This window comes from Drosophila arizonae, chromosome 5, assembly GCF_054131065.1.
Source record: "Drosophila arizonae isolate 15081-1271.41 chromosome 5, UAZ_ARI_1.0, whole genome shotgun sequence".
Lineage (NCBI taxonomy): Eukaryota > Metazoa > Arthropoda > Insecta > Diptera > Drosophilidae > Drosophila > Drosophila arizonae.
The window spans coordinates 7,055,776-7,079,040 of NC_142925.1; the positions used below are offsets into that span (position 1 = coordinate 7,055,776).

At 42.6% G+C, this 23,265-nt stretch overlaps 2 protein-coding genes across 8 annotated transcripts in view; one reads left to right on the forward strand and one right to left on the reverse strand.

Moving 5' to 3' along the window:
- Positions 1-10: 10 nt before the first annotated feature.
- On the reverse strand, positions 11-6,327 carry LOC108615286 (uncharacterized). Its single transcript, XM_018009680.2, has 6 exons — positions 5,096-6,327; positions 3,577-5,028; positions 2,019-3,488; positions 685-1,790; positions 380-541; positions 11-316 (listed from the first exon to the last, which is right to left on the reverse strand). Exons 1-6 carry the CDS (start codon positions 6,125-6,127, stop codon positions 97-99), a joined length of 5,442 nt encoding a protein of 1,813 aa, XP_017865169.2. The 5' UTR covers positions 6,128-6,327; the 3' UTR covers positions 11-96.
- Shrm (shroom) overlaps positions 213-23,265 on the forward strand; it is a 77,842-nt gene continuing 54,789 nt past the window's right edge. The window contains exons 1-2 of one of the 7 annotated variants that reach the window (XM_089471904.1): positions 213-353; positions 20,960-21,693. In XM_089471904.1, coding sequence (XP_089328030.1) covers positions 21,145-21,693 — 549 coding nt within the window. In that variant the 5' untranslated portion in view covers positions 213-353; positions 20,960-21,144. Of the gene's footprint in view, positions 354-11,161; positions 11,389-11,418; positions 11,542-11,712; positions 11,849-20,959; positions 21,694-23,265 lie in introns of those variants that run through there. The other 6 variants (XM_089471903.1, XM_089471902.1, XM_089471901.1 and 3 more) reach the window with 6 other exon arrangements.

Genomic DNA, 23,265 nt, shown 5'->3' on the forward strand with positions numbered 1-23,265 from the left:
CGCCAAGTGATTTTTTACTTTTTGTTTATTTAATATAATATAATGTACAATCAGTTCATTCATATATAATAAAGTGTTAAAATCACATAAACTGTGTCACATATTCGTTACGTTGTGCAGCTCATTGCGGCCGAAGTTCGTATCGCGCAAATAGTGCACCGTGGAATCATTTATAAGCGCCATAACAATCGCTTTCAAACCCAAAATGGAGGCCAATTTATATTTCAATGTAACGGATCGAATGAGCTCCACCAAATGAGTTAGTGATACATCATATTTGGCACTGGTTGGATTGTTTTGTGTGTGCAATATGTAGCTGAAATGGAAGAGACTGTTAGAGGAGAGTCGCTAAGGTGAGTTTTGCTTATATTTTAGTTACCCTTTGACCACCTGCTCAATAACACTGTCGCTGATGCGCTGATGACTGAGATATTGCTGCAGATAATTGGCCCTTTGCAGTAGCACAAATTGCGATAACAATGCTTCACTCCAGTTAATATCGTAGCCGTAGGCGCGACTCAATATGAGGGTTTGAGGTACGCTGAGAGAGATACGTAGATAAATTTAGAGACAAATAGATTGTTATATAAATTGATGGATAAGTTCAAAGATTCATATTATATATGTCTAATTAGATATGCAGTGCTGTCAATAATCTGATTGGTTTAACCAATTGGAACGCACCTCAGTTGCTGATTGACCAGCTCACGGAATTGATCGCGTGTCTGCACGCCAATGACACTGATGCAGAGTGGCATGGAAGAGCTGCTGCTGCTGCTGCTATTAGCTCCTCCTGCTGCTCCGCCGCCTCCTCCTCCCTTTCGCTCCATCGCCTTGTTACACAGATCCAGTTGCATGGCCATCAGCTCGGCGCGTGCCACGCTCTGCTGTGCCAATATCAGTTTGTTGTCCAGCAAATAGTTCTCGGTGGCGTGCGTATAGTTCTCCAGTGCCTGCTGCAGCTGCTGTTGCAGCTCGTGGCTGCACTTGAGCTCAGTTGGGCCAGCGCTCGCGGTGCTGCGCACTCGCTCCAAGATCAGCTGCGCCTCATTCGACCACATTTCCGCCAGCTCCTTGTACATGAGAAAATGATGTGCAGCGAGACGCAGCAGCTCCTTACTATTCTTGGGATTGTACTCTCGCAGATAGCAGAGTATCGCCTGTCTCAGTCCACTCTTCTGATCCTCGTCGAATTGGCCCAGCAGCGACTCGAATTGCTCGTTCTCAATCAACGCATCGAAGCAGTAGAACATCTCTCGGTACCGTGCAATGCCAATGAGCAGGCGAACGATTAGGGACCACGACTTGGCCTTGGTTAGCTGGCCATTCAGCTGTTTGGCTCGCTCCAGCACATTGGCAATGCCCTCCATGGAGCACTCGTGCACAAAGCACAAATGCGCCTTGATCAGGAGCTCCACATAGATTTGATTATGTTTCTTGCTCGAGAGAACCTGCGGAATGCCCGTGGAGCTGACCGCATTATGAGTGTGCGGCAGTCCGTAGAGTGTTATGATCCCCGAGAGCAGCTCGAAGGCCTTGCTCTGCACATAAGGCTTGTTGTCCTGATAGCGCCTATAGGCCTTCAGTGCATCACAATACTCCAGCAGGCAATTGCCCAGCAGCGTAGTGTTCGGAGTCAACTCCAGAAACAGATGGAAATCCCGATCGATATTATGACCCCAGAGGTCGGCGTTGCGCGGAGCATTGCGTGGCTGCTGACTGGCATGGAAGATGTAGAAACGTGGACGCAGAATGCAGGTGGTTAGCTCCAGCGCAAGGGATTCAGCGATCTGAAAGGAATCGAAGAAGGATTAGCAATTGAATGTAAGAGTTGTATATGAGAAAATAAGATTAGAAATGGGTTATTAAATATAAGAGTTGTATAAGACTCAATATGAGATTGAAGATTAAGGATTGAAGGATTAACAATTGAATGGGATATTCAATAAGTATAAGGTCTTTGAGTCCAGAGATGACTTAGACTTCGCAATAAATATAAGTATTGTATAAGACTCTACCTCTTGCGGTGTCAGCCTTGTGGATATGTGTATATCGCTGACCACTAGCAATCGCTGCAGACACTCCTCCTCGGCGGCGCTCTTGAGCAGCACACTGACATCTTTGGTGCGCAGCACATCCAGATACTCCTTGTCCAGGTACATGGCCGTGCGATAGGCCAGCACAATGCGTCGCCCCAGCTCGACGCCGTGCTTCAGCTTGGAGCCAATGCCCAGCAGCGTTTCCAGAGTCTGTTGTTTCTCCTTCGAGGGAATCTCCTCGAACTCGAGCGTGGAATAGCTGTCCGAGAGATCGCTGCTGCAGCGATTCATGGGACTCTGATTGAGCGTCAGACGATTGAACTTGGGAAAGGCGCTCTTCTCGATGTCGCTCAGCAGCTGGCGCTCCTTGTTGGACAGATTCGCGATGCTCGTCATGCCCTCGGCCAGAGCCATGGCAAAGACGATGAAGCGCAAATCATTTGGGCGAAACTCAAACAGCTCCTGCAGACGCAGTGCCTCCACAATGTCTCCTTCATCCAAGAGTAGATTCAGTAGATCAATCAAACGCTGCTCCATCTCGGCGGTCAGATGGGTTTTGTTGGCTATGCTCAGGTCATCGATGCCAGCCAGCTCCTTGAGCTCCGAGAAGGATTTGTAGAGCACGCAACGCTCCTGTCGCATTATCTGCTCAAAGTACTCGGAATGATAGATCTCCACAGTTTCTAGCTGCTCCGCCTCCAGCTGCAGATAGCAGACTACCATGTCGTACTCTATCTGGTCCCTGTCGAAGGATTCGTTGGGGAACAAATGATGCTGCTTGATTACTCCCAGCGAGCTCTGCAACAGCTCGTAGCGACGTCGCAGCTGCGTCTCCGGCTGCTGGGCAGCAGCGGCCTGCAGCAGGAAGTTCACCAGGATTGCTGGCGGCAGAGCATGCTGCTCGATCTCCTGCTCATATTGCTCGTGCTGGCGCAGCTCACCCGCCTCCAGCTCGGCCAGCCACTTGGCATAGACGATGTCCGCCAGCGGCAGCTGCAACAGCGTCGCCAGCTGCAGCGCCTGCTCATAGGCCTTCGCCTCGGTCAGCGCATCCACCAGACGCTTATACTCCAGGCTGTCGCGCCGCACCATCTGCTCGTAGTCAATGCCCAGCTGGCCCAGCCAGGGCGCCGCCACGCCAAAGATGCGATGCAGCAGACAAAAGTCCAGCAGATCGCAAATGTCGCCCACATCCGAGCGGCAGATGCACTCCAGAAACTTCTGCTGCTGCAGAACGCAGTCGAAGTTCGTCTGCAGCTGCAGCAGCAGCAGCCCAATGCAGCGCTGCATCAGCTGTTTGCGTGGCATCGGCTCGCAGAGCGGCAGCTGCACTGCATCCTGGCTCCAATTGCAGAAGAATTGACGCAGCTCCAAAATTGTTGAATCACTAAAGTCCTGGCGTTGTGCGGTTAGTTGCAGAAAGCGACAGAGATGAACGAAGGCGCAGTGCTGCAAAGGGATAGAGTATATGCATATGAAGGAGGACACTTGGCAAAGGACGAAGCTCAAGGATTACCCCTACTGGATTACTACTTACTGGCTGAAATATGCAGAAGCTGTGCAGCAGCGCATTGAGCTGGCCCGCCTTGACGGCGCCACTGATGACAAACCAGATGAGCTCCGTCTGCTGCAGCGGCTCCTTGGCTTTGCTGCACTGCTGGAGCAGCTGCGGCCACTGTCCGCTGGCCACGACCAGCCACAGTAGCCAGCACCAGTCGCGATTCTGTGCGCTCAGCGTCGCCGCCAGGACGGCCAGCACGGGCATTTGCTGGCGCACACAATGCTTGAGCAGATTGAGGCTGCTGCAATGATTGGCGCTGCTCTGCATCAGCTCCACGAGGCGCGCCAAACTGCCAATGGACTCGTCCGGCAGACTGTTGCTGCTGCACAGCACCAGGGCAAACAGATCCGGCTGCGCATTGTGCGTGAGCAGATTGCACAGAGATTGGCCATTGAGCTGCTGGAGCTGCTGCAGATTGCCATCCAGGCCGGAGCTGTGCGAGGAGTTGGTCATGGTTTCTTGTGAGGAATGGGCGGCTCCATCACTGCGTCGATTGACCGCGCGCTTGTGCTGCCGCTCGTGGCTGCAGTCATGGCTGAGCGCGCGCAGCATATGAATGCCCAGGGACTGGCACTTGAAGTGCGGCAGGAGTTGCTTCAGCTCGGTGAGGGGCAGCTCAAAGTACTGGAACAGCAGGAGCAGCTGCCACCAATCGTTGTGGGCCGCAAAATGTTGCAACAGCGCCGTCGGCCATTTGCCGTGGACATTGCGGGCCGCCAAGCGCATCAGAGCTTGATAGGATTCCAGAGGAAACTGCTCCGGTTGCTTGACCAGCTGTCCCACCAACGCCTCATCCCATTGCTCCAGCTGCTGCGTATAGCTGTCACATGTCGCTGTCGACGGCAGCTGCCGCTGCAGGTGCAAATAGCTGCGCAACGATTGCGTATCAAAGTCCAACATCTCACAGCAGGCGACGCAGTGGGTCACCAGCTCCTCGTCGCCGGCATGCTGCAGCGCCAGCTGCGTGGCCGTCTCGCACGCATGGAAGAGCTGAGTGCGCGTGATCTGGCCATACAGTTGCAGCTGCTCCAGGATCAGGTAGTAGACGGCATACGCGCTCCGCTGCTGCTTAAGGTAATGGGTGTAATTCAGCTGAGCCTTTCTCGCATAGCGCTGGCTCAGCCGGATGTTGGAGAAGCTGACCAGCTCGCCATGGCCAGCAGCGAGATTCACATGCTTGAACTTGTGGAAGAGCTCCTGGGCAGTGGGCACAGCGGTGCAGCCATTTGAGCCATGATTCTCGAAGCGTTGCATCAACGAGTTCAAATAGGGAACGCGACGCAAATTGCTGGAGGAGAGGAAGCCCTCCAGGGCGCGCACGCTCGGCTCGTGACAGAGGAAGTCGTAGAAGGTCAAGAGGGGCTGTTCCTGCAGCGAATCCTCGCCATGGTGTGTGCGCTCCAAATAGCTCTGAACGCTCTGCGAGATCTGTAAGCAGGAGAGAGAAAGGTAGGAGGTGACTAAAGGAGAGAGGAAGAGCAACTCCCTAGCATACCAGCTCAAAACCATTCCATTCCGTTAGATCGTGCGTCTTGAGATCAACGAGCAGACTGAGCAGCGGCTCGTTCTCGCCCACCAGCTGCTGCTCCAGCGAAGCGATCGGCACACAGCGCAGCAGCAGCAGCGAGTGATAGCCGCGCTGCAGCAGATGCTTGGCCAGGGGCAGCTGGCTGAGCAGCGGCTGCTGTTGCTCCAGGCACTGCATGGTGCACAGGCGACGCAGCAGAGTGGACATGTCCGAGGATTCGTCTGGGAAGAAGTAGCCAGCCTGGGCAAAATGATTCCGCAGTCGCTCACAGGGATCCTTCAAATGTGTCAAGGCGTATTCATACATAGATGCCTCGATTTGCCACCTGACAAAGGCCTGCTGCAGAGGGTCTTGCTCCAGCTGCTGAGCGACAGCCTGGCACCAGCGACGCAGCTGGCGCTGCTCTCCCGCATCGACGAGATGCTGCCAGACGAGTTGTTTGTTGAGCTCCGGTAGCAGCGCCTCATTGCCATTGGCAAAGTAGAGTTCAACGAGTAGCTGCTGCAGTTTTTGTTCCGGCAGCTTCATCAGTGCCTCGATATGAACACGTGGCAACAGATCCTGATGCTTGGCCTGCAGCTCGCTGCACTCGCGCAGCTGTTGCACTAGAGACCAGTAATAGTCCAGCATCGGTTGCTCCGCCTCGTACAGCTGCGGTTCGCGGCCGCGCAGATGGTCCAGCACAAATTCACTCAGATCCGGATCATCGCACTCACAGGCATACTGATAGAAGAAGCATTTCACATCCCGCTCCACATTGTGGAGCACAGTCTCCGCCTTGCAGACGAGTCGCTCGGAGAGCAAACGCTGTACATAGGCCTGCACGACATCGTGAAAGTAATGCCTGTACTCGGGTATTGGTATCTTTCGTTTGGCAGCCCAATATTCTATGCACAATTCGATGTGCTCGCCCTTGGTGGCCACCTCCTTGATGATGGACACTTCGCTGATGCCTGACCAGCTTTTAAATATCTTGATTCGCGCGTGAACGCTGTTCATCGTGAATGTTTTTGATAAGCAAGCTGTTGTGGGCGTTTCTCTCTTGCTGTGGATTTTCACATTTTCACGGCGCTGCTTAGAAATAATCTTTGTTTCCTTTGTGTGCGCAACAACCACTAGCAACAGTTATGTTTATCTACAAACAGCTGTTGAGCTGAGCAGCGCTGCCAGCTGATTGATTGCACTATACGCGAATTGAGTATATTTTGAATTTCTTTGTGTGCAGCGATATTTTTATCGGTTTCTAAATCAGCTGTTGTACAAGCAGAGTTGCCACACAGCTAATGAATATTTGCGCGCTAAGTGAGTACTTTTTGAATGTGGCAAATATATTATTTTGGTATATGTTCATCTAACTTGAAAAATACATGTGGTATTTATTATTAATTATCAGTATGAAATACTTCGTTAATTTATGCAAATTTATTTGAGTAGTCATTTGCAATGTTTTCAAATCAGTTGCGGGCTCAGCAGCGTTGCCGGCTCCCCTACGACTATTGAGTACTTTTTGAATTGTGGCGGCTGCCGTAAATACTTTTGCCAGCGTATCCACTTTCCAAGCTTTTTTTTTTTTGTGGTAATTTAATATCTTATTGGGGCGTCCTTGCCTTGTATGAAATTTAATAAATTGCAGGAAACGACAGCCGCTACGCAAGCAAGTTGGCCAGCCAAAGGTTAACCCACACGTAGGGCTTGAGAGACCACACACCAGAAAAAAAAAGAACCCAACAAAAAAACTTAAAATGTACATGGCAGCAGTAACAGCAAAATTCCTCGTTTTGCTTAATGTGCTCATGTTTGGGAGCTTTTTACATATTCTTTTGCTCTTTCACACTTTTCGCTAGAACAAATTGTACAAGTGTCCAGCAATTCTACATATGTGTCTGTGCAGGTGTGTGTCTCTATTTGTGAGTGTGTAGATTTGCAATTGCTAGCTTTACAACATCCGCTTTACAACATTTGGGTGGGCCTCCAAATAAATCAGCTTACATTTCCAAGAATGTCACATTTTTACAAGATTAAATACAAAACGGAGAAAAAGACAAGACACTTTCTAACAAGACGGCAAGTGAATGCCGTTTATTTTACTTCATCTTTTTTTTTTTTTTTTTTCTTCTTCAACTGCCATTAATAAATTTCACACGAATGTTTTACATGGCATTTGAACATTAAAACGTTGCTCAGCACTAAACCCTAAATTGCGTAAGCTGATATTCTTTTGTCCCTTCTTCCGCTGCTGCTGTTGCCGCTGGTGCCGCTGCTTCTTCTTTTGGTTTTATGCAGCAGCATAATTATTCTTTATATTGTTGTTGCTGTTGCTGTTGTTGTTGTTGTTGTAGTTGTTGTTACCGTTTTGGTCACTTAACAAATAGTCGAAAAGCTTTATGGGATATTGCGCTTTGCAGTTTGTTTATAAGCGGCGGGTGACTTGGCAATCCAAACCGGTTGCCCTCTCTCTCTCTCTCTGTCTCTCTCGCTCTCTTTCTCACTGCTGTGTGTGATTTATAGTTACGCACAAGCGCGCAAATCCAATTAGACGAACTGACTGAGTGACTGACTGACTGACTGGCTGACTGGCTGCCTGAGTGACTGTAGCCCGCGGGCAGATAGAGTCACAAAATGCCGCCAGGCCAGAGGACGGTCGCAGTCCCAACTTATGTCTCACAAATGCTCCTCTTCTGGCCATAAACCAACGCCAGATAAATATAAATACATATATTTGAAATACAGTGAATGCTCTGCTAGCGGACAGTTGCCTCAGGCCAAATGTCATTTAGTCAACTAATTCAATCTTTTGCCCCACTTTCCCATTTCAATACTTGCCCATTCCAAGTCCCATCTTTCGCCCTACTTTTCTTACTGAAAGGAATTTCCATTTGCCTAATGGTGGGAAATTTCTAAAACTGACATTAGACCTTGGGTTTTCTTATGTGCATATGAAAATTCCGTTCACTCTCAAGGATTTCCTTTTTTAACGGACTTTTTTAAAAAAGGAATCGAATGTAAAGGAATTTCTGTGGCTGTAGTTCGGCCTTAATAGAGGTATATATTTGTCATACACTGTTTTTAGTCTAGCTAAACGTACATGAAAGGGATATACATACACATGTTTATGTATATGTTTTAATCCTCCAACATTTTTAGCTTTGAAAGAATTTTTTAAATTAGAAATTCACATTTCCCATACTCTGGGCTTAAATATAAAATTTCCCTCTCTTCCATGCTCCAATAAGAAAACGCCATAAAATATCCCTGTGGCTGTTAAATGCATATTAATGCATGAATTTCCATTAGAGCTGCCCGCCTTAGCCTGATTTCACTGTAGCTAAACGTACATATAAATATATTTCAAATAGATTCGGGTCACCCGCTGTATCTACTTTTCTCTCTTTTTATTTTACTTTATGTGTTTTTGTTTTGTTTTGTTTTGTTTTATTTGGCTGTTTACATCATCGTTTGTCGTTCGTTTGTCCCCGTGGACGCGTGGCGGGAGGGCGAGCTTTTGTTGCATTTTTAAATATCAAAGCAAACTGCAGCATCTTTATCTAAAAGCTGAGACGTACACACACACTTGATTGTTTATGTATGCGTGTGTGTGTGTGTGTGTCATAATACCTTTGGCATGCCGGGAGGGCAGCTGACAGCTGAATAACTCGGCCGCTCTGCTTGCCTGTTGCATGCAAATTTCAACATATGGAGCATTGAAACAGTGCCAGCTGATGACGTCATCGGAGGAGCTCAATTGAAATGCAACAGGCAACAGTTGCCAATTTTGCTGTTCATACATGCACACATAATATATACATATTTTATATTTATGTAAAAGGGGTGTAATTGTTTGGCCTTAGCCGTTTCCCACGTGAAATACCATTTTAATTTCATATCAGCGATTCGAACTGGAACTGGGTGTGTTTCGTTGATGTCAGCGTTTCGCACTGGAATGCTTAAATAGCAGCACCCGCTTCCACTCCCACTTCCAATGGCAACAGCGAGTAACCTTCAGCAATCATTTGGCCAGGCATACATTCATATCTAGGGCTTTTCCAATGGAAAGTCGAGAGAGCCGGTTGGGTCTGCTGTAAGAGTCGCCACTACAGATTTGGTAATGCCACTGGGACAATAGACAATAGCTGATTGATAGTCGCGGCACATTCCAAGCTGCCTCTCCAGCTCCTCCACCACCCGGAACAGCGGTAAACTTGTTTTTGTTTTGCAAACCACACAAAGCTAAACAAATGTGTGTGCGCCCACTAGAGCCAAAAAAAAAGCTGATGATTAATTGCAGAGGAGCTCTGCCTGCCTGCCTGCCTGCCAGGCGCGAACCGATTGTGCGTGAGTGTGCGTGCGTGAGACTGCGTGTAGTTGACCGCAAGCCGGACTGGAAGCTAGCTGGAAGCTGGCTGGAAGCAAAGCTGATCTAAGCGCGCAGAGGCATGCTTAGCCGCTGAAACATCCCCGGGCTGACACTGAAGTGATCGGGGCACATGGGGCACCGACTTGGGGCCCCCGACTGCATGAAATCTAAACGAGCTTTTGACTGTTTATCATCTAAAATCGGTTAATGAACTGTGCGAATGGCAAACGAAAGTTAAGAACTAGTCGAGAACCGTTGAATATTCTTCTTATTCTTTACTTTTAGCATATTTTTAGCTATTGTTTCTCTCTGCTTCAGCTTTTTCGCCTTTTATTGTGGCAATTTGCATGTTGCCACCTTTCGCTTGTACCGTTAGGCGATACGCTGCAAGCATTCGTATGTACGTATGTATGTGTGTATATGTATATATAGGCATAAATTAACTAGCTTAGAATGGGCTCATTAGCACCTGTTTGACATTGCGAAATTTGCATTTAACAGCCATAATCATAATCGGGCACAAATATTGGCCCAAATTTAGATTTATTTATTTCGAATTTTTAAGCTGGATTGACGGCAACGTTGGTGGTCGGCTTTGCTCTCCCTCTGCTCCAGCTCTCTCTCTTTCTCCCTCTCTCTCTCACTTTGCTTTGCTTAATTGGAAGCGACTTGCGCTGAAAATCAAAAGTGCCAACAACAACAGCTATAGCAAACGGCAACAATAAGAAGCAGAAGATGAAGCAGCAGCAGCAGCAGCAGCCACACATAAATCAACTTTGAAGTGCAGCGACGCAGCGAAGGCTCAGCCTCAGCCTCTCAGTCGCAGCCTCAGCTCGGCCTTGCTTATCAACGTTTCCTTCATTTTGCGCTGCTGCTTCTTGTGCTGTGTGCTGCGTTTCTTTTTGTTTTTAGTCTTTACTTTCTTTGTTTGCCTTTTGTCCGCTTGAATTTTTGGCTAAGTGCAGTCGCGACTCGCTGCCAGCGTCGCAGTCGCCGCAACAGGTTCTCGTTGACGTGCTTGTTCTTGTTGTTCTTTAGCAAGAACTGGACGCATAGCACGCGCAACAGGTTCTGTCCACTGCCTGATTAAGTGGCGAGCGAGTGAGCGAGCAAGCGAACGAGCAACTGAGTGAGCATTTGTATATGTACATATGCATGTGTGCGTGTGTGTGTAGTGGCTCTCTTGCACGCTCTCAGGCACGCACACTTAGACACGCGGACTTGCAGGCGCGCTCACTGACAGCTGAGATATCGAGTGAGTGACTTTCAATATTACAAAAACAAAACAAAAAAATACCTGTTCGTGCTCGTTGTTGTTGTTGTTGTTGTTGCTATTGGTATTGATTTGCTCGGCATGCATTTGCTCTCTGCGCCGTCCACTATGATAAGACTGACACCCATTAGCAAACGTTTTTACCAAGCAGTATGGAATTGCCTCTCATATGTAACATATTGAGAGAAGCGTCCGAATTTCCACTGGGGTTTTTTTTGTCTTTGCCTACGACAAGCGGCGCAGGTAAGCGCAGACCTAAGATTGCGGCTTTGCGTCTGTGTGTGCGCGCTCTCTGGCTCTCTGTCTCTCTGTCTCTCTGTCTCTCTCCCTCTCTCTTTTCTGTGGTTTGCGTAGCCGAAGAAAAACATTTTCGCAACTGCCGCCGCGAGAGCGTGTCTTTAAGTGTGCTCGTGTAGGTGTGTTGGACTCTGGCTCGCCGCTGATGTTGCTGTTGCTGTTGCTGCCGCCGTGAGCTTTGCCTGATCGCGCCTCAGTCTCCAGCCATTCAGTCAGTCCACTTTTGGCTCTCGTCTCGTGCAGTTTAGCAAAGCAATCGAATAAGTAAATGCACCGCGTTCATTGGCCGCGCGTTTACGTGTACGTGTGCGTGTGAGTGTGAGTGTCGTCTAGCTGGTGTGTATATGCATATACATACATGTGTGTGTATTAGTGTACACACAATGCAATTAATACAATGGAAATTAATATAAAACAAGAAATGAATTAATTTTCTGATTCTCTGTTTACTTACGGTTCAATATAATTGATGACAACACTTATGCGAGTGTAAATATATATATGTACATGTGTGTGTGTGTCAGATTGTGTAGACGTGTATTGGTGTTGGTGTAAAGTAAAGCAGCGACCATCACGCGTTTAGCTAGCAAACAAAAGTGCAACAACAACTGCAGAGGCCGCAACACGAAACGGCATTTCTTACGTGTAAAATGTGCCTCAAGAAGTTACAAAATTTCAGCAAACATAAACAAAATACACATTAAAACAAAGAGTTGAAAATATATATGTATATGAACATAATTGTTATTGTATAATAAAAGCAAAAGAAGAAGCAGAGCCAAGCGCAGCCTTCAACGTGCGTATTTCTTCCGCTTACAACGAAACTTCTTTTGCTGTTACTGTTGCTGCTGCTGCGCAGCTGCCGCGCTGCTAGCGTTTCTTCTACAATACTTTTGCTGCTTCATTTGCTAGCGGGTGGCTAAAGAAGCTTCTTCTTCTTCTACTACCTCGACTTCTTCTACTTTTGCTGCTTCATTCGCTCGCGGGTGGCTGAGAAGCTTCTGCTGCTGCTTCTGCGGCTGCTTCTTCTTAGCCAACTCCATGTTTGAGGCCAACAAGTTTTGCTCAAGCTTTTTGCCTTTTATTTGACTTTTTTTTTTATCCAACATTTTCCAGACCAGTTTTTGGCGGCTGCATTTTGCCATTTTCCGCGCTTCAGCACGGCACAGGTAGAGAAGCTGCCGCAGTGTGAGGGGCAGCGGCAGCAGCTGCCGCCCCATTGGCAATTGCACTTGGGAAAACTCTTTCCAGCCATATAAAGCGTATACAAACATATTTGCCAAGAGCCATAACAAAGGCAGTCGGAGTACGTGTTTTGGATTATTTTAATTGGCGCCAGACGCCGTGACATGTTCACACACATACAGACGTACAACAAGAAATATTAGCAAAAAAAAAAATAGCTAAAAAAGAAAATTATATGTCTTAGGGTTCAGCTTTTTGCTAGCATTTGAATGGACCAAAAGAACATGTAGAACTGATAAAACAATAAGAGAGGGAGAGAGGAAAAAAAAAAGAAGTGAAAAACTTAAGATTCAGAATGACTTTAGGTACAGGTGTGTAATAACTGTTAATAGAATTTTAAGCCAAACATGTGCTAGCTGTAGCTAAAACGTTAAGTGAACTATGAGCAGCTAAAGGCAGCTAGTGGCATATAATTTATAAAGAATATATGTATGTATATAGCATTAAGCAAAATTCGACTCGGAATGTCTCCATAAATATAATCAATTAAAAAAGTTGTTAATGGAAACTTTAAATAGACAGCAATTAGTTACAAATATTTAGTTTATGATTGCACCTAAAAAGCTAAAGTGTTAATTTATTGTATTTAAGCATTTTAGAGACATAAAAAAATATCGAAAAATATCATTTTTATGGGCTTAACTTAAAATGGGATTTCTTGAAAACTTTGCTTCTCCAATTCTAACAATTTAATATTTATTTGTATATATTTACATCCACAAATTTTTGGATATATAGCTTAAAAATATATTCATTTGTTGCTCCTAAATTCATTATGATTTTTAATCAACTAAAATCTTTCCCAAACGGAATATACATATCTTGGTTTAAGATTTTTAGTTTCATATTCTTAAAATTTATTTTCGTTGATCTAATAAATAGTATGATTAACTTAAGCAGCACTTGCTCTTTGGACAGCTCTATTTATTTGCATTTCACTCAAGCCATGTTGAAACTTCCTAAAAACGATCTATATAAACCCGGAAGACTTTTGCTTAACACACAATTGAAGCGCGCAGAACTTGATAATTGTTGTCTTTTTTTCGGCGGATTTTAATTGTGGATGAACGAGTGGAAAAATTTACATGTGGCTTAAGAGTGGGAGAGCGAGAGAGAGAGAGAGGGCGTGGGTGAAGAGAGGGCGAAACGGCAGAGTGAAAGATAGGGCAACAGGTATTATGCCGATGTCAGCTGCTGATAAGGTTTGATAAAAAAAGAAACGCACAACAGAAATATAATTCCCAAGCATTAAGAGATATGGAGGGAGAGAAAGAGGGCAGCGTGAGAGAAACAGAGAGAGAGAGAGAGAGAGAGAGAGAAAGAGAGAGAGAGAGAGAGAGAGAGTGAAGTAAATAACATTCAATTGCAATGGGACAAATGGAAATAGGAATTGAAAAGTTGAACTCATAGTCAACCTAAGAATAACAAATATACACATGTATATATACGTGTGTGTGTGTGTGTGTGTGTGTTTGAGTAGCGTGCTGGGGGTCTGGGAAGGGGGTTTCACTCTTGGGTTCAATACACCCCGTCATCCGAAAAATATTTGTATGCGTGCATGTGAGATTGATTGAATTATGAATTGAGCTGCAGAGCCAAAGAGACGAAGACGATCGAAGTTTCGTTTCAATTAAAAGCATGCAGCGACCTTGCCAGCTGTGGCTAAGTGGGTTTGCGGTACAGTGAGCACTGGATATGTGGAATATATACTACAAGATATGTATAGAATATATAGTTATGTACAAGCTATGTACTGTAAGACATAAAATATAGTGAGAGACTTTTCGTTGGAATTTCTTTTATGAATCTGTCAATTCATTCCATGATTGCCTCAGCCTGGGCAATATCTAAAATTTTTGCTTTAGACAGTTCTTGGTGTATCTGTTTGTTTGATTATCAATATATGGTTAATATAACTCTCATTCATGTTTAGTCTGTTCAGTTAGTACTGCATCTGTGCTAGTATCTGAAGGATTGTATATTATTGATAGATTGTCAATATATGTATACTGCTTGGTATACTCAACACTCGCTCTGCAAAGTTATCTGTAGGGTTATTTGTATCAGTATCTGTATCTGATTAGCTAGCTATTTGATAAATTGTGTTCCTCAATGTTCACTTTGCCCAGTTAACACTGTAGCTCTATCAGTATCATATGGATTATGCATACGATATATCTAGCTTTTTCCATATCTAATAATTTAGCAATATATAACTCTTGTTATTTTCAACGTTCCCTCTGCCAAGTTACCACTGTATCTGTATCTGATGGATTGTGTATCTGAGTAGCTGCATGTCAGGCAATCATTGGCAACCAGTTTTTCTGTTGTTGTTGTTGTTTTTTTTTGCTCCATCTTCGTGCTGCCTGCGTATGGAGCAGCATTCTCTTTTATCTTATCTCGTTGGGAGCGTCTAAGTAAGAGCCTGGCTAAGTCGAATTTTAATCTTATCTGTCAGCCACTAAGTAATGCAAACAGCAGAAACAGAAAACAAAAAAAAAATAATAATAACAAACGAACATCAACACGAGCAATTCAAAAGTATTTCTCGAGTGCGTTGTCATTGTAAATTGTTCAGATATTAAAACAAAACGAAAAACGTAAAATGATTTCCTTAAAAGTACAAACAAATACGATTATATATCGTTCATTATGTGAAGAGTTTAAACTCGGTTCGCCTTGTGCGAGCTCAGCATTTCTGGCAAATTGCGCCCTAAATTTTGGAACAGTTAAGCAAATAGCAAACAGAGACACTTACGTAGAACCCATGAAAAATTTGTTGTCTGAATTCCTCAGAAATAACAAGATCATTGTGAATTTGCCATTTAGACAGGGTGGATTTTTATAGCTGTTAGCTGTTAGTATATACACATATAGGAAATCTATCTGGGAAATGTTAACAGGGATATCTTTTGTATCATTTTACAATTTTTCAAGTTGGCAGCAAATTTTTAGCATTTCCCCATTTCCCAACCCTCTTTAAAGTAATAAATTTTGTTGTGGATTTTTATAGAAATTAGGTATTTTATGAAAATATATAAATATGTAAAAAGATATGTATAAAATTGGTTAAAAATATAACAAAATCCTATTTGTTGAATTAAAAAAATTTAATATTTTTAAATGTTTGTTTAACAGTATTTAAATTGATGTCAAAGTCGGAATTATTATAGTTATATTTTTTGCTTTTAATTTAAGCCAAACCATAGTATTTTATCTAATTATTTGTTTAATTTAATTAAATTTTTTTTTTTTTAATTAACCAAAAAAATAGAATAAATATCAAAACCTTAAAATTCCATTTATTTATTTTTGTATGTATTATAGATTCATATATTTTATTATTCATAATCATTTAAATTTGGGCTATTATATTGCATTTTTTATTGCATTTTCTGTGCCACTTAATTAACATCTGATTGTTTTCACATTGCTTGTAGTTTCTGTTCTTTAAATATGAAAAGTGTAATTTTTAAAACATGTTGTGGCTAAGCATTTGATAAGATACCAAGTTTTATGTTATTTCTAAATTTAATCTGTTTTTGTTTTTGGGCTAATTTGATGCGCAGCACTGATAAAGTGAGTGCTGCAAATTATTTCATTGTGATCAAAATAAAGCAAGTGCTAGATGCGAAAAATATATATAAATCAATATACATACATATACATATATAAAGTTTTTGGGATCTACAAAGAAAATTCCTTTAGATATTTTGTTTTCATGAGCTTTACATAGTTTTACTTTGTGAATAGCAATTGCTATAGATTTTATAGTTATTTATTAAAACTATATGTACCATCTTAAAGGCAAGTGTTCTATGTGCTATTTATTCGTGTATTAATATGTATGTATGTTTACATATCTGCACTTAAAATTTTCCCAAGATCTTAATACGGTTTTCTAGTCACAATTGTGGAAATTTATTGTCGCACATCTGGCAGGCATGGATATATATATATATTTATATAGATCTACATATGTAGTTACTAACTAGTTTGTTTTTCTCTATTACAATTATTGCTGAATTTCCAAGTGCAGTCTCTACCTCTCTCTCTCTCTCTCTCCTGCTGCTTTCTCTAGCTCGCTCGTTTGCTCTGTCTGCTCTGCTCCCGTTGGACGTTTTACAATTTGTATTTGCTTTTTGCCAAAGTGCTTGGAATGTGCTGTGCAAATATTTGTGACACACACACACACGTGCACACACACACACACACACACATCTAGTGAGTGTTCTGCTTTTCGCTTCGTTTTCATTTCATCTCATCTCGAGCTCAATTTGATAAGCGTTAATGACCTTGCCACCAACGACCTTCACATCCTGTGCGCGCACAAATGGCGGAAGTAAACATTTTTCTGAAGAAGAAGAAGCAGAGGAACAATAGTAGGGTATATCCGAAAGGAAGATTTCGATAGCGAAATACGAGCGTGTTTAGGTAGTTGGAAAGATCGCAGCGAAGGCTGTGGCTGGGACTGAGGCTGTGGCATGTGGCATGCGGCATGTAGCATAAATAATGCCAAGGTGTAGGTGTAGGTGCGAGTGAGTGTGTGAGTGAGTGTGTGTGTGTGTGTGTGTGTTGCGGGTGCTTGCTGTCAGTTACCAAGAAGCGCATTCACAGCATTTTTTGCTTGCAGTTGCTGCTGCTGCCGCTGCAAGTGAAGCGCAGCAAGCAGTAAAGCAAACGTTGAACTTGCTGCCACAAGAGCAACGGTGGCAGCAACAATTGCTGATTGTTGCTCCGCAAAGCCCTTTTTTGTAGATGATTGCGGAAATCCGAGCGAACGAATGAGATTTAATTGTAAATTTATGCATCTTGTTGCTGTTGCTGTGGCCCGTTGTGTGAATGCCACAGCGCCATGCGATCTTCACTAGCTCCACCTTTTGTCAGCTGCTGCTACCTGTGAGAATTGACAAAAATTATAATGAATCGCACAGCGAGAGCTGCGGGCTGCGAGCTGCGAGGGCCAAAGCCTTGCAGCTAAATGCAAACACACAGAGCGCTGGCAGAGCTCGCAGCGTTCAGGTAAAAGCTAATCACAACATAAGCGAGCAGCGAGCAGGTAAAACAGTTTCATTCATGTTGTTGTTGTTGCTAGTGCTGCTGTAGTTGTTGTCAAGTAGTTTGTTACGCTTGTTAGTAGCAGCTCGGAGACTGCGGCCATTTGAACAGAATTTATGACAGTCACAGTTCAGGGACAGCCACAGCCACAGCTACAGAGCAGAGCTCGCTCGCTCTCAACTTTATCAGGCAACTTAATCTCGCAGACAACTCTTTTATTTGAGTTTTTGCAAACGGCGACAACCCTGGCATAGCTGAAAATTGTGTTTACTGATAAGCGACTGTGGAAATGACATGGGTGTTAATGCCATAAAGTCGGGTATTAACTACTTTTAAGTACTCGGACGAGAAGAAAAAACAAAACACAACAACTCTGAACTCAGTCGAGCTGAGCTGCTGTGAAAATAAGTAAATTGCCAACGAGAATTCTTGGTATGCTAGATGGAATCTATAGATGAAGTAGATAGCTTTGGAAAATATAGAAAAAAAAATATTTTACTGTTATTCTTACTTCTTTATTCTTTTTTGCTTGGTTTTCTCCTAAGTTTTTCTTTTAAGTATTTCATTAGACTTGCAATGAAAATTCATACCATAGAAAATTCTTTATAGTTAATTCTTTAATTAGTTGTAAACTATTCAGAAATGATATAAATTTATTATAAATACTTTGTCGAAAATTCGCAAATATTTTCAAAACTTGTTTACTTGCGGTAAATTTTCCTCTTGATTTTTTAAAGATTTAATAAATCTCAGAAAAATATTTTACACACAAAATTATGGTCTAATGATCTATAGCATCAGTTCTCAGTCGTTCTATATACTACATAAATGATCCGCTCTTTCAGCACCTATTCGATTGCACAGCTGAGAAAAGAATTTTTGAGTCAGCGCAAGAAAATTGTTTTCGTGGACATGCAAATTATTATTATAATTTTTTAAACAATTTATTTCCGGTATTTTAATGCTCAAAAAACATTAACCCATTATACATTTGTAAATGTAGTGAGGCAAGTGCTTAAAAATAATTTAATATTGTCTTTATGGCAATTATAAACAATTTGCGTATTCTGCCTTAATTTGTTGTTTTTAATTAAAAATAAAATGTATTATAATATACACTGAATTTTTATACTTTCTGAAGTTCCTCAAATGGTTTCTAATTATTTTCTTTAGGTTCCTCTAATTTTAAATATTTCTCAAAAGATCTATCCATATCCATATCTTACATTGTATTAGGATTTCGTCGACTCATCAATCACCAATTCATGCCGAAATGTCAATTTTTGTTAGATAGATAATAATTTATGCTTGCGTCAAACATAACACCATAAAGCGATTGGCTTAAATCGAACTATTTACATATTCCGCTTCAAGATTGAGAATCTTAATTGTGAATAATAGCGATATGATTGCTATCTGACTCGCCTCGGCTGGTTCTTCATTCCCACAGTAAATACTGTATGGCTAAACGCATATTTAAATCGCATCTATTATAAAAATTTCCTGTTTAGGATCTACAGACACACTTGGCGAGTGAGAGAGAGGGGAGAGTGAGAAAGAGAGAGAGGGAGAGCTGGAGCGAGAGCTGTCTGTCTATGTAATATACTCGCCGTCATCTGATTAGAGCCTGTTTGTGACCTCGCTTGTTTTGTGGAATTTATTGGACTACCTGATATCTACCAATAAGCAACCGCAACACACACACACATAAACTTGTTCGCCTGGGCGTGGCAAAAGGGGCGCTGGGGTGCTCGAAGAGCTTGTCTGCAGCTGTTAACTGTGCCCATTTCGCTGGCGCCAGTGTTTTGGCCATGTTTTTCCGCATTTTTCACGATTGACCAAAAAATAATAAAACGGAAAAAAAGAAAGACAAAAACAAAAAAACAAACAAAAAATGTCATTTTGCATTTTACCAGTCAAAAGTGTCTAATTTCGCGTTTAGCGCAATAAAAAACAATAAAAAAAAATTTTTAAAGAAAAAGCAAAAAGTTAAAAATAAAGACAAGAAACAACCAGAAAAATATAACAAAAATGCGTTAACAGGCAATGCACGGCTGCAGGATGCCTTGTAGAATTTGATATTCAAAATTTGGAACTGATTTTTATTTGGACTGATTCAAATTTCCAAAGATTTCAATTTTTAGAGATTTATAGTTCTTAATAGATTTGTTCTATTTCAAAGATTTTCAGGAAATAAATCCATTCAAAATTATAGATTTGATTTACTAAGACCTCAGCAATGAAATTCAGTTATTCCATATCCATCACGTAAACTCCCAAACAAATACAATATACCCCTCTCACAATGGGCTACAGGGTAGCATGACATCGAATCAGTTATAGGCCAAATCTTGGCTGCGTGGCAGAAGCTCAGCTGCTGCTTTTGGCCATAATTAACCTAGCTGTTGTAGTTGTTGTTGTTGCTGTTGTTGCTGTTGCTGTCTGTTGCCTGTAGGCTGTTGCCTGTTTTTGGGCAGCAGCTTTCACGCACACTGCGATTGGAGCACAGCGCACAGGAGCAACAGCAACAGCAACAGCAACAGCAACAGCAACAGTTGCCGCCAGCATTGGCAATGTCAATGCACTTGAAGGCAGCTAGACTCGCCGCTGTTAGCCTGGCTAACTGGCAGTCAGGCAATCGTATGTCGCAGATTTATCTCCCTCCCTCTCTCTCTCTCTCTCACACACACTCTGCACGTACTTTGCCCCCACAAAAAGAAATGGATGGAAGGAAACAGAGACAAACAGTCGAGGCTGTCTTCTAACTGGCCGCTGAGACTGAGTTTTGTCAACTGCAACAGAAACTGGATTTCTATTCGTTTCCTTTGGCGACCGAGCAAAAAAAAAAAAAAAAGAATCAAAAGGTGGGGAGGGTAGGGGCATTTCTCTCATAATTATGCATTAAACACTTGAAGTTTTGACGTTGCAGCTGGGCGTCGCTGCAATTTGCATATAGAAACCATAGAAACAAGATGACATAAACTGAAACTGAAATGAACAAGTTGAGGAGGTTTTGCTGCTGCGTGGGCAACACAAACCAGGCAAAAACAAATCGCATTTGAAATATATATATTTTTGTGTGTGTGTGTGTGTGTGAAAACTTGTTTATTGGCTTAGCAGAAGGTTTTTGGGCTGCTGCCCTCTTGGGTCAATGTTATGTAAACCTGGTTCACTTTTCACACAAACTGCAGCAAAAGCAAACATAATAAGACGCGCGCATATTACACAAAAACCCAAATAGCAACAACAACAGCAGCAACAGCAACAATAAATAACTTGGCCAAAGCAATCGATTCAATTTTGTTGGCTGGCTGGCTCTACGAAGCTGCATTCCAAAGATGCGCAACAGACAGCGATAAGAAAAAGTGCAACAGCAGCAGCAGCAGCAACTACAACAACAGCAATAAAATATGTCGCCAGCCAAAAAATGAGAAATAATCATTTAACAAAAAAAAAAAAAAAAAAAATTGAAAAGTGAAATGTGTCTTACATAATGTTTTATATATATAAAAAAATATATATATATTATTATTATTGTTACAACTATTTTTGTTTGTTGATTTGTGTGCCAATTGTTTATATATAATTTCTTGTGTTGTTGTAGCGTCGCCCTAAAATGCTGGCAACAAGGTGTTAAAAAACAATTTTCAAACATAATCATCGTAATAAACGAAACGAAAACTACAAAAAAAGAAAAGATTTAATAATATAAAGAAAAACGACGAAGAGGAGGAGGAGGAGGAGTAGAAGCAGCAGCAGTAGATAATCCCAGCAGCAGCAATTATCTAAATGAAAATGCGAAATCATCAAGAAAACGGAAATCATCAGCAGAGCTCAGCCACGACGACAGCAATAGTAGCAACAGCAACAGCAACAATAACAGCAACAACAACAGCGACAGCAGCAGCAACAACTACGACAGCAACTGTGACAATGCCTTTGGATAGCACCAAAATGGACAACGCCAATGGCAATCACAACAGCAACATCAGTAACTCCAACAACAACAACAACAACAACAACAATCACAACAGCAACATCAACAACATCAACAACAACAACATCAGCAGCAACAACAGCAATGGACAAAACGACAAACTGTCCAAGTTGTTGCTGCCCGCACTTAAGAACAACTCCAAGGATGCCTCGCTAACCCAATCACAATCACAGTTGCAATCACAGTCGCAGTCGCAGTCACAGTCGCAGTCGCAGTCACCGTCACCGTCACAGTTGCAATTGCAATCGCAGCGTAGGCAACAGCAATTTACGCCCCTCAATGTTTTGGATGCGGCCAGCAATGCCAGCTTTAGTTCCGCATCAGTTGCCGGCTCCATACAGGTAAGAGTTGCCCAAAAAGCAATAATCAAACTTTAAACCAAAGAAATAAAAAATACCAAAAAAAAAAGGTACTTAAATGAAGTGGGGTCTATAGAGGTTAGCTAGCCCAGACACCAATGATACCCTGGAATGGAATATCTGAAGTTATACATTAGGCTAAACTGCCTTAGAGTAGTCTTATAATTCCATGAGAAATAGTGATCGATTTCTTGGGTGACTATCGATATTTCATATGTATATCGATAGCTAGTGATACGTTGTTGGCCTTCTGCTTTCATTTAGGATTTTATTTTTAGGAATTGCTTGAAGGAATCGATAGTTTTTATAGCGCACAATTATCGTTAGCCACATCGACATGCCCTTACCTAAGCTACTTAGCTGTATATATATGAATATATATTTCATATATTACATATATTATACATATATTATAAATATAATCGATACACTTGTAATCGATTGTATGATTATCGATACTTTTTTTTCTAAGATTTGGCTTTGTTTGTTGTATATATAATTTAGATTTTTTCTATAAAAATAGCTGTAAAGCTCTTGAATCCATGTCCTCTGTAACCCATCGATAGTTTTACAGTTACGCATAATTGTCGATAGCAGTCTAGATATGACTTTAATATGCTTCATGGCGTTTTATAATATTACATTTTTATACGAAAAACTATTAAATAAATCATATAAAATATTTAGAAGAGATTCTAGAGCTCTTTACATAAGTTATATACATGTGCTCATGTGCTCATTATGACCACTTCTCGTCCAGCCAACAGCTAGAGGGTATTGCCAACAACTTAAGAAAAAACTTTGCGAACCGGTTTGCCGCTGCCGGCTTCGACTTTGGCTTCATCGCTGTGCTCGCTCTGTCTGCATTTGTTTCTGTTTCTGTTTCGGTATTTTTTTTATTATTCTTGTTAATAAATCCTCAAAGCGCGCAGAATTCCAATCGCTCAGTCGCTGACTCACGCTCGGGCCCACAGTTCCACTGTTTCAGTCTCCGTTCTCCGGTCTTCGCTCTCCAGTCGCCACTCTCCACTCTCCCTCTCCGCTCGCCGCTCTTCAGTCTGCTGCCACGGCAAAAGTGAAGGCTTAAACAAACAGAAATTTAACTTTGATCGTCGTCGATGTCAATTTACATGGCCGGCAAAAAAAGTTAAAAAACAAAAAAAAAATGGAAGCGGAAAATATATGTATAATTCCTTTTTATCTCTCTCTTTCTCTCTGTCTCTTTGTCTCTTTTGTTTTGGCCCACGCACAGTGGGTCGGAATTCGCTTTTGAGGCACGGCGCGCCACGGCATGGCACGGCCTGCATTGACACCGCTGCAGGTTCCTAATTGAATTATGAGTTTGACCTCCATTTGCGTGTTGCTTAACCCGATGCTCGCATTTTCGATTTTCGATTTTTCGATTTTTCGGTTTTCGTTTTCGAAATCACGATACTGTGTCACTCAGGCGACAAAACGGTACTTTTGAAGAAAGGGGTAGGGGAGGGGGGATCACACAGAGGGAGACTTTGAATGGAGCATTGCGGTTTATTCGCATGTCTCATGCAAAGGATC